Here is a 12,153-nt window from a genome sequence, read left to right as displayed (position 1 = left end):
ATCTAAATCTACAAAGTAACTAGTAACTAAAGTTTTCAAATAATTGCAGTGGAGTAAAAGTAAGTAGTAGTACAATAATTGCCTCTGAGATGTTATGTAGTTCAAGTTCAAGTTCAAGTTTAATATGTCCCAAACTGGGCCATTTATGTTACAGCAGATAAAAATAAAAAAAACTCCAAAACACAATAAACATACATACACAAGACATAAACATAGACATAGACATAGTTAGACATGATCACAAGATCCAGATAGCTGCCCCCTCCTGCTTCCATTATTGATGGCACGAATGGAAGAATGAGAATTTGGTCTTTAATAAGAATTCATATTCAGGATTTAGGGGATGAGAGCTGTCAGCTCTAATGTAGTGGAGTAGAAGTAAAAGTACTGAAAATTGGAAATACTCCAGTAAAGTAAAAAATAAAAAACCTCAACACTGTACTTATTTACAGTTACTTGAGTAAATGTACTTAATTACTTTACACCACTGTCCAAAGCACAGTCAAATCAGCTCTGAGTAAATGGTTATTTTCTATGGAAACGGAAGTGAGATTTCTCGGATTTTGTCATCATCGTGTAATCTCGCGAGACTGGACTAGCAACATAACTAGCATGTTAGCTAGCCTTCACCGTCCTGCTGTGTGTTCTGTGTTGCCCCGCTAAGAAAAGGAAATGGGAATAATTTAAAAAACCTACACTTTAAGGGATAAGGGTGGCGCCAACAATGTAGTCGTAGGCTGTTTGTCTTCATTTTTAGTTGAATGTTAATTTAGTCCTTGATTTGGTGGTTGTTTAGTGTGTGTATTGTGTGTTTTTCGTCTCTGTTGTCAACACCGCGCCCACCGACCACATTCATTTTGTATTCATGGCTGCTAGCAGCTAACAGCAGGTGTATTTACCAGATTATTAGATCATCACACACTAGAGCATCTGCAAATAGATCTGCTGCTTTGTTTGCTTGATCTCGTTTTTTTTTTTTACGTTGTATTTGTTTGCCTGCTTATCGTAGTCAGGCTACCCGATTTGCTTGTTTATTAGACATGACGGGGGAAAAGATTCGAGCCCTGCGCAAGGACCACCACAACAAGACGAACAAAAACGATGATGATGGCGATGAGATAATGGACACTTATGATGAATCCTCAACCATCCAGAACGGTACCAGTCATGCCTTCAGGTCGAACAAGGCATTTCACAAAGCAACGAACTCCTCGGCATTGCAGCAGCAGCAGCTGTCAAACATAAACGCAAATAACATTAATGCCAATAATGTCGTCGACGATAACAACAAGAACCCAATCATTCTGACCAATGAGGACCTGGAATTCCCTGTTCACGAATGTGTGTTCAAGGGAGACGTGCGTCGGCTGTCCTCTCTCATCAGGACCCATAGCATCTCTCTCAAGGATGTACACGGTGAGTTATTATCAGGGGCAGTAGTGGGAAAAGTGCTCAAATGTTTTTTTTTTTTAAGTAAAAAGTATCAATTCTTCAATGTAGAAATACTCTTGTACTTTTTACTCAAGTAAATGTTTAATTCCGGACTTTTACTTTTATTGGTATCAAAATATACTTAAAGTACCCAAAGTATCAAAATATACTTAAAGTACCCAAAGTAAAAGTACTCATTATGCAGAATGTCCCATTTCACAAGTTTTCAAATGTATACAAATCTTTAGAAAATAGCAGATATACAAGCTCACAATGCATCGGATTGTGCGCTTGTACATCGGCTATTTTCAAATGGCCGAAATGTACAGTATATAGGGCTAGTAGTTGATGTATGTTTTCTAATAATTATCCAAATCTACAAAGTAACTAGTAACTAAAGTTTTAAAATCATTTTAGTGGAGTAAAAGTACAATATTTGGCTCTGATATGTAATGGAGTAGAAGTAAAAGTACAGAAAAATGGAAGTACTCCAGTAAAGTAAAAAATACCTCAAAATTGTACTTAAGTACAGTACTTGAGTACATGTACTTAGTTCAGACATGCAAAAGTGTCACTTTTCAGCTACAGTCACCTTTTTGAACCCAAATAGGGCAATTGTGTGACACCTGACCCGAAAGAAAACATCATGTTGTCACCTTTTTCACCTCGGGGCTGTTTGCATGCCTGTTAGTTACTTTACACCATTGATCAGGGATTTCCTTACTTAATAAAATAAATAATAATAATTGCACTAATCCGTCATATGTGTTTAGTAGTTCTGCCCTCTATTTGAAATTGCCGCTATATGTTCTTAATTTCTACTGAAATTTCCTATCTTGTCTCCCTTTTCAGGAAATACTCCACTTCACTTAGCTGTGATGATGGGCCACAAAGGTAAAATCAACCAATATGTGTATTGGAATGTTTGAACATGTGTGGAGCTCTTGCCACATTTTAAAATTAAACCAATAGATAACTTTAATAACGGAAAAAGGCGTAAGCGTTTGTTTATTGGTGTGTGCCAATAAAAAAGTGGAAATGTGAGTACTTTGTCCTCCATTGATTTGAAATTTAAGATGTGCTACCTGTTTTGGGATATTTTCAATTCCTATTTTTGGGCGGTGAAACCGCCCCTATAAGTGAGATTTGGAAAAATGTACAAATATCTTGGGCAGTGAAACCGGCCCTAAAAGTTTGTAGAATTATCCTGCGCTGTGATTGGCCAATCACAATCTATTCAGGACTGTGATTGGCCAGTGTCACATGACACATGTGCATAGCCCTATGTGATTGGCCAGTGTCACATGACACATGTGCATAGCCCTATATAAGCAACCATAACTTAAAAAAAACCAAATTATGGTTTTTTTTAAGTTATGGTTTTGTCCATCATAAAGTGTGTTTTACAAAAGATAAATGTATTTATCTTTTGTACATGATTGATCGACTCCATTCAGTATTGTGATTAGCTAGCAAGACACATGCTGACACTAAGTGGCTCTTTCAGATCAAAGCATATATATTGGTTGACTCCATTCAGTATTGTGGTTAGCTAGGAAGACACCGCCCACTTCACACAGGGTGTGATTTTTGATATGTATACTAGATTTTAGGTCTAGCACTCTCTAACTCTTCTGTTGTACTACTCTACCCATTGTTGATGCGTAACCTCTTTTTTAAATTTAGATAACTTGGAGTGTCACAGGATGCAAGACTGATCAGACTAACTAATGGTTGCAATGCAAAGCTCTTTGGCAGAATGTGCACTCAGATTTAAAAAAAAAGAGAAAGAAAATAAGCTAATCTGTCTATAAAAACTAACCATGTCATCACATCTGTCACAATGTCACTGTATCCCAAAATATTTTGGTATCCATATTTACCGTTGTATCTGTCTATTTATTTTTATGTGTACTCAACCCTGCTGTACTCAGTTAATCTGATCTGACATCTGTCGTTTTATTTATATTTTTGTATACTATGATGCTGTAGTTTTATTTATATTTTTGTATACTATGATGCAAGATGTCAGCAGTTTGGCTGATGGGAAAAAATCTGACCAGAATGGACAAACAATTAGGCTGGTTCATGATAATGTTGCTGATGCTGAGCTCAATGAATAACTCAAGCCTATGTAAAATACAATCATATAAATCAGTTCACATTCAACTTCACTCCATATCACTCTCTTTGCATCTGTACCTGCTGCCTATTTAGATAAATACTAGTTCAGTTTCAGATTATGTTGTTGTTTGTATGTTGTTTACACTTTGTAAATCGCTCAGAATGATAGCATTTGCTCAATGCATACATTGTCAATTGTAATTGCACTAGTCAGTGAACATAAAGCATGCCAAAATAGCCTAGATATATTTATAAACTAATAATACATACAGAAATACAAATGTAATAAGCCAAAATGACTGTTAATACACAAAAATACTAGAATGTCTCAGCAAACTCTTCAGGGTCATATTGTAGATTGTAAGTACATCATTCCTCTTTTAAATTATGAGAAACCTTTCTTAAATGTGTATTTTTGTATTTCCAGAGTGTGCCCTTTTACTTCTGGCCCATAATGCCCCAGTAAAGATAAAAAATGCTCAAGGATGGAGCCCTCTAGCAGAAGCCATCAGCTACGGAGACAGGCAAATGAGTAAGTTATTTTTATTTTGAGTATTGCAAATCAGTGTCTCTTGGGCATGGCTAATATTGTTCAGGCCTCTTGGGTGACTTGGGGTGACTTCCATTTAAGCAATATAACTTGTAAGACAACCTACTATATTTTTTAGCATTTTGGGTTCTTCTTGTGTGGAGCAACCCCAAATATTTTTAGGACATCAGAGATTACAGCCAGAACAAACATGTGAGAGTGTCTCTAATGCTTTCTTACACTGATCACACATATAAACCTAACAATGCTGTAAGTAGTATGTATTTGGTTATACAAAAACACTTTGTTAAAAAAATTAATAAAGCTCTACAATATATTGTCATCATTACAGTTATCATTGCCATTGTGTTCAATAACAGTGTCCCCCTATCTCTCCAGCTCGTGAGTCGTGAGTAAACAGAAAATACATTTTCAGCTGGGTTACCAATCAGGAGAGGGAACCCTGCAGAGATCATCTATGTATGAGCTTGTGTTCCAGTTCGAATTTTGTCTGCCTCATTTATTTGTTTCATCACTTCCAATTTCACATGTTTATCCTGTATGAGTTCTCATTCCTGATTGGATGAAATTGGCATCTTGACCTGAAAATGTATTTTCTGTTTACTGATGATTTGCAGGGAGACCCCTGTTATTGAACAAATATTAAATGGCAATGATTACTATCAGATTATTGAGGTATTTAACCCTCATCTTAACAAGCATATCACTTACAGCACATTTAACCACTTAAGCCCTATTTTACTTCATTGTATGATGTGTCACTTGTAGATCTGCTGTTTTTGCTATTTTTGAAATTTATTTGAAAATCTTTGCCTATAATAACATGCTCTCATATAAGGACACCAGGTTGAAAGTTAACCAACTACACAATAGAAAAGTGTAGGTAATTAATCATTTTGAATTGAATAATTACTTATCTTAAACAAATTAAGATTAGGAATTGAATCTATAGCACTCTACCATATTTAATCAGCAATTTGCATATTCAGATTGATTCTTTTAAATAATATCAAACGTTCCAAATTATTTATATTGAGGAAGGAATATATTTATCTCATTACCACTTAAGAACTTGAATTAAGCTCTAGGATAGTCTGATACTGCAGATTGTTGGGAATAAGTGGAGCGTGAAGAAGAAAAAAAGGACCTATTTGCAGGAATCTGTAGAAGTGAGAACGAGGGATCATGCTGACGATTTGTTTTTAATTTGTGTTAAGTCATACATTCAGGAATGCCCTGCCCTAAACTGTTTGAAGGACTTTCTAACACGTAACTGAACTGTGTGGACCACTTGTGATCGTTCTCGATGGCAAGGTTGAACCAGTTAAAAAGAGACATGGGGATTTTCTCAAAGCTCTCTGGATCCAGATGGGCTGGAACATCGCCTGAAGCGTGGCTTACTGTTGGGAAGCCCTGAGCTCACCACTCTCTTTGCTCTGATTAATGATGCTACTGCTTTTAGATCTATTTGACAGCTAATGAAACATGTCAAATTGCCTGTGAAGGGCAGTGGCTAATGGCTATAAGCTTGACTCATTGGAATTCCATGTTTTTAATTTTGAATATGATGTCCGGTGCAGATTCACTTTGTATTTTTAGATTGAATACTGTCTTTTGTTCTCTTTGCCTCAATCAACAAAGGGCCTTAGTTGTTTTTCATGTTTGGTAGGTAAAGATAAAGGATATCGTAATTGTTTAGGTGCTATGGTAAATGAAGAGTGACTCTCTGCGTAAATGTTTGTGAGTGGGTTGAGCTGACTTTGTTGGTTTTATTGGAATAGTGAGTTAGATGAACCTGCCTGGTCCACTCTATGAATTATCAGTGTCCTCCCTTACTTCCATGGCGTCTGTTCTAATATCTAGCATCTGCTAAATGCCAAAATTGTAAAAAATTATCCAACAGTAAAAGGAATGACCCCCAACCTTGTTAGACTGCGTTTCACTCTCCTCTCCTGCTGTGGCAGGCTGGCAGGCTGGGGACTGGGAGCAGGAGTTAAGCTGGGGGAAGGTCATGTCACAGTGAGAGGTACCAGGGAGACAGAAAGGGAGGGAGGGGTGCTGGACACATTTCATGCTGCACAGCAAGGACACACAAAGACGAGGCAAAACTCCAGCGACAAAGGATGGCTTTGGGTAACAATATGGCACGCAGCATCCAGTTTAAAGGAAGCCTTAAGTGCACTGAGCTACATGTGTTTATCATAGCAGAATAGAGTGCTGTAATCTGAAGCTTGTTTCTTTTATCATCATGACTTATCAGTCATAATCCCCCGCACACACTCACACATTAACACACATGCTCTCTATCACACATGTGCAGTCTGTGCACACTGCGACAGCAGCTCACTCGAGGTGTCCATATGTGCAGTGCTGCACCACTACTGCAGCAAATGCTTTGTCAGCGCTTCTCCTACTCCCTTCTCAGTCCAATATTCCCTGTGGTCAACATAAATGAAATGTGTTTGTAGATAGATTGTACAAGCCTCAATTGTCAGTCATGATGGTGATCACGTAGCCATCCACCTGGTAGCATTAATGCATTGAGTGGCTAATTTGTAATTCTTGTTCAGCTTGTGGAAGAGAGTTGTACGGCATAAAAGCTCCCTTGAGTACAGACCCATGCTGTAGCTGGTTGATGGCCTTTTAAATTCCACTCTTCTCTCCTCAGTTACAGCTATACTGCGTAAGCTAAAGCAGCAGTCCAGAGATAGTGTGGAGGACAAGAGGCCAAAACTACTGAAAGCTCTCAGAGAGGTGAGACATATTTACTGTCACTCACATACTGCTGACTTTTCTGCTCTTTGTGCAAAATTTCCTCAGGCTCTGATTTGCATAAATAACCCATAGCTGATCTGTTCAGACTACTGTATTTTGAACAGAATGAAAAATAACTAATCCTCCTACCTTTTGCAAAGTATTCATAATAAAATATAATAGTTGGTTCAATGTGTTGTTTTTATCCATAAAGTTGTAATGCAGCACTCATCAAAGTCATACTATACGTATGTCACCAAAATACATAATAGACTTGGACTATGTTCTCATATAAATGCCATACTACACTAACACCAAAAATATTTAATATTTTATCAAAAAACGTCATACGATACTGTCAATAGAAACATACTCTGCAAACCACTAAATCACACTACACCGTTTTCAAAAATGTCATACTATGCCATGTTGTCAAAAAACATAGTGCTATATACCATGTAATAAAAAGTCATACTATATCATGTCTTAAAAACCCCAATACCATGCTATGCTTTGTTATAAAGAAATATATACAGTATATATTAATTCAACAGCAATAACACATCCCTTTTCTCCATAGCTTGGTGACTTCTATTTGGAGGTGCATTGGGATTTTCAGAGTTGGGGTGAGTGTTGTTATTTCAGAGCAATGAGTGAAAAGAATTACTGCATGTGATGTTATAAGCTGATTGCGTGGACCACCATGTTGTTATTCTTTATGTATTTGTTTTCAACTTGCCTGAGGATTGCTAACGACAATTCAGCTCCTTCAGACAATTGTAAGTGCATAACATTTCCAAGTCCTTAATCCAGTATCCCTCTTTATTGCAGTGCCTCTGTTGTCCCGGATGTTGCCGTCTGATGCTTGTAAGATCTACAAGCAGGGAATAAATATCAGGTAAGACTTTAGTTTATGTACTTGACAAAGCTGCCCCCCCCTCCCCATGCTGCTGTATTTTTTTTAGAGACCTGGTTTAACCTGGCACTGAGATTGACAACTCTGTAATTTCTAAGTCTGTGCTATGTGCAGTTTTTACATCCTCCCCTCTCTTCTGAATCAGACTAGACACCACCCTCATTGACTTCACCGATATGAAGTGTCAACGTGGAGACCTAAGCTTCATCTTCACCGGAGACGCCGAACCACCCAAGTCCTTCGTGGTCCTGGATAATGAGGCTAAAGTGTACCAAAGAATACACCATGAGGTGAGTGAACAGAATAGCACCTAGTACCTAGTTGTGTTGCTTTTGTGTGTCATGCTTTGGCATTGATGCGTGGCATTGATGAGTATTTACACATGAGCAATAATGACTGACTGTTAATGCCCTAAAGGAGTCTGAGATGGAAACCGAGGAGGAGGTGGACATTCTGATGAGCAGCGACGTCTATTCGGCCACTCTGTCTACCAAGTCTATCTCTTTCTCCCGCAGTCAGATTGGCTGGCTCTTCAGAGAGGACAAGACGGTAAGCCCAACACCTCTCTCGCACACTCTCCTCAAGACATGTAAATGTTGGATAGATAACCCTGCATGTCCAATTCTTCCAATGAAGGCCATATCACATACTAGAAAGTGTACATATGCTGCATCACTCGCATACAGTGATATTTACAGTACCGGTTGTGTGTGTAATAGGAGAGGGTCGGGAACTTCCTGGCTGACTTCTATTCAGTGAACGGCCTGATGCTGGAGTCTAGGAAACGGCGAGAGCACCTCAGTGAGGAGGACATCCTGAGGAACAAAGCCATCATGGAGAGCCTGAGTAAAGGAGGCAGCATCAGTGAGCAGAATTTTGAGGTGAGTGGAAGATGCAGAAGACTTGAATGGTGGTTCCCAGATCATAAAAAAAGCTCACAACGCATCGCAACACATTGTGAGCTTTTAGATTGGCTATTTTTGAATAGCTGAAGTATAACATACGGTTAAACTGATTTTGATGCTATAGTAACTCATTTGGCTGGGGACCTCTGGAACACCCTGAAGGATCCCTGGGGCTCCTCAGACCACACAGAACCACTTTACTAAACACACAACTGATTTATTGGCACGATTCCATTTAAAAGGTAACTGTTTGACACTCTCATGATGATGATAACAGTGACACTGCTATTTCCTCTCCTCAGCCTGTAAGAAGGCTGTCCCTCGTAGCCCCAGCACCCAACACAATTTCCTGGGAAGAGTACATCACTGCAGAACATGGAAAGTAGGTCTTCTTTCACCCCTCCTTTTGTGTCCACACAAATCTCAAGAATGTGAAGAAAAAACCCCCCAAAAACTGTTTGTCTGCCTTTGCTCACTCCTCCAGGCCACCTCATCTTGGGAGAGAGCTTGTGTGCAAGGAGAGCAAGAAAAACTTCAAAGCTACTGTAGCCATGAGCCAAGATTTCCCTCTAGGCATCGAATCGTAAGCACATACCAGTTTCCTTTAGATCTTTTTACTAACTTTTATGCACAAGTTACTGACGTTGGGAGGCACTTTGGGTCTGGAGCGAAAACAGTGGGTCAAACAAGCAGCAGCATAAATTCAGTGTGGCAGCCATTGATTAGATTACCATCGGTTGCAGAGCAGATAATTAGAGGATTGGTCAGTTTGCTCTTCCATCGCATGCAGCAATTGAGTCTGTTTTATTAATCTACCTTCCTACCATGAGCATTTGTTTTGTTCTAATCAAACTCTTCTATTCTCTGCCCTATTCCTGTTGACTTGAGTTTAAATTGAACTGATCTGTCACTGAAAATCAGACCCACACATTAGTTTTGTACAGTATCAGATCACAATGATTGCTAATAGGCATTAGGAAAGGATACCTAGTCTTACTTGGTAGAGAGGGATGGGCTATAGTGGACGGAACTTGAATATAATTAAAGATGCTGTATGATTATGAAAATTGATCAACAGACACTGTTTCTTCTTGTGCTTCCAGGTTATTGAATGTGTTGGAGGTTATAGCTCCTTTCAAGCATTTTAACAAGCTCAGGGAGTTTGTCCAGATGAAACTTCCTCCAGGGTTTCCAGTCAAACTAGGTATGTCCGGATTTTGGGCCTACTAATGTTATCTGTGTGCGTTAGTTCATCAAGCATAATGTACTATAGATACAGTATAATACTTTTTTATAAGCAAGTGTACTTTCTACTTTTCAGATATCCCTGTCTTTCCCACCATCACAGCAACTGTCACCTTTCAGGAATTCCGCTATGATGAGTTTGAAGAGTCCATTTTTGCCATCCCCGCTGAATACAAAGAGGACCCCAGTCGCTTCCCAGATCTCTGATTGAGCTGGCTTACTGCAAGCAGTCAATTGTGCCAGCTGCATAAAACTGAAAGAGATGAACTTTTCACAAAATTAAATGAACAGCTAATGGAAGCTGAGGGAAAAAAGAGGAATACAGTGTTGCCGTTTTGTTTTGTTTTTATTTATGTGTTCTACTAAAAGGGAATTGATCTGTTGGAACTTTTTCTTTACTTCATTTTATAGATATATCCCCAGCAATCCAATGCAAACAGAAGTCATAGTGCCATAACATTTAAAACTATAACAGCAGCACATGTTCTGAAACGATAGTTTTTATTTCAGTGTTTACTAGAGCCCGACAGATTAAGTTTTCAGAGCGCTACAACCAACGGCTGCTCACTGCTCCTACTAGGATGGGACACATTTCACGTATGTGCCAATATACAGTGACAAAAAAACAACCCAATGGAGTGGGGACCAAATTATTGTTACATCTATAAACTCCACAAATCTGTCTATCGTTTGCATAACTCCGGAACCACTCATCCGATCGACTTCATACTTGGCAGGTGTATTGCCGAGGGCCCAGTGTGGAAGTCCATTGGATCAGCAGTTCTCCAGAACAGGCCCGGTCCGCTCCGAGCGGGCGTGTGTATCTAGTGAATCACTCATCCAATCGATTACACACATGGCAGGTGTATTGTTGAGGACCCAAGGAAGTGCAGTGTTGAGTGTGAAGTCGGATCAGATGGATACAGGCACTGCACTGGTATTGCAAATAGCAGATTTCTTTTTTTTACCATAGTTATAACTAGTTAATTATAACTTAAGTTATAATTAACTACAGCAGTTCTGAGATAGATTCAATCCAAGGAACATACAATTTGTGCAAGAGATTTGTTTAAAAAAATAAAAATGCTCAGTTGGTGAGCAAGTATTTACAAAGACAGTAGTTTGGTCATATACTGGTCAAACCACTACTGTATATCAGTCGGGCTCTATTGATAACCGAGTAGTTAATCTATCGCACTCAGCTGGTGTCCTCTCCTGTGACAGTTGTCAGAGAAGACCCAGTTTGGAAGCGTTGGTATAGTTTTATGTGAATAACATGTAGTCAATTTGATTCTATTTTATGCTCTTTGAATACAGATCAATGCTTTCTCGTGGCATTTTAGTTCTCTCGAAAGTGCACTGACATCTGTAAATAATTCACTATAAATTACTTAAGAATTAATAAGTACTAGAAATATAGATGTAATTAAACTGAGCTTAACTTTTTCATGTATAAAGTATGTATAATATATACAGTATATACTCAAAGGAACAACACTGTGTAGCAATACATTTCCAATATTTAAGAATGTTTTTAACCAGCTGGGAGAAAGTTTGGCATAAAACTGCATTCTTGCAGTTAAATACCCAAGCCTTTTTCTTCAGTGCAGGATACAGTCTCCTGTATTTTCAGGTTAGCTCATTACCTCCTGGCTGTCTCCATTTGTTTCAAGTGATTGTATGAATTCTGTTCTGTGAGTGAATAATTGTAGTCATGGGTTGTTTGTATATGTGTGTGCAAACTCCAATGGGATATCAGGAAACCTGTTCTAGTTTAATACTGCACTGAATATATTTAATGCATGCTATGGCTGTTATCCTATTGGACCACTAATACATCTTTGAGCTGTTTCCTACACGTTACATTATACCTGCAGAAATCTTGCTATGTAGACTAAAAGAACAATCTAACACTAGCATTTTAAACACAATGGTCCTTTGAGACTTCTGATTTCAGCCCACTTCCGTGTGTCAAATTGTATTCATTTTTCCAAGGAGAAGTTAACTGAAATATATATTGCAGGATATCCAAAAATTGTCAACATGGGAGATACTAGGTCTCTGGCTTTAGCTACTGTACCATGATTTGCAGCTTTACCTACTTGACATCCCTTTAAATAAAGCACCAGCACCACGTTTCAACAAATGTTCTCCATATTTGGCCTTCCATTCCACTGATCCATCTGTAAGACACTCACCCATGCAGTATAATAAAGTCAAAGGCAAAA

At 38.5% G+C, this 12,153-nt stretch overlaps 1 protein-coding gene across 1 annotated transcript; it reads left to right on the top strand.

Moving 5' to 3' along the window:
• Positions 1–599: 599 nt before the first annotated feature.
• On the top strand, positions 600–12,153 carry LOC308094412 (ankyrin repeat domain-containing protein 13C-like). The gene is made up of 13 exons (XM_080441057.1): positions 600–1,416; positions 2,284–2,325; positions 3,983–4,087; positions 6,774–6,859; positions 7,440–7,485; positions 7,691–7,757; positions 7,921–8,065; positions 8,193–8,324; positions 8,495–8,656; positions 8,983–9,062; positions 9,165–9,263; positions 9,784–9,884; positions 10,002–12,153. The coding sequence occupies exons 1-13, from the start codon at positions 1,041–1,043 to the stop codon at positions 10,130–10,132; spliced, it is 1,572 nt and encodes a 523-aa protein (XP_080297183.1). The 5' UTR covers positions 600–1,040; the 3' UTR covers positions 10,133–12,153.

This window comes from Gymnoscopelus braueri (genome assembly GCF_963280865.1).
Source record: "Gymnoscopelus braueri genome assembly, chromosome: 10".
NCBI lineage: Eukaryota > Metazoa > Chordata > Actinopteri > Myctophiformes > Myctophidae > Gymnoscopelus > Gymnoscopelus braueri.
This window is presented reverse-complemented; position numbering and strand designations above follow the sequence as displayed.

Bases quoted from the DNA above. Each gene is read 5' to 3' on its own strand.
- LOC308094412 (XM_080441057.1), top strand. From the start codon at position 1,041: ATGACGGGGGAAAAGATTCGAGCCCTGCGCAAGGACCACCACAACAAG. The intron at 1,417-2,283 runs GTGAGTTATTAT...CTCCCTTTTCAG, and splicing joins CTCTCTCAAGGATGTACACG to GAAATACTCCACTTCACTTA. The intron at 7,758-7,920 runs GTAAGACTTTAG...CTTCTGAATCAG, and splicing joins AAGCAGGGAATAAATATCAG to ACTAGACACCACCCTCATTG.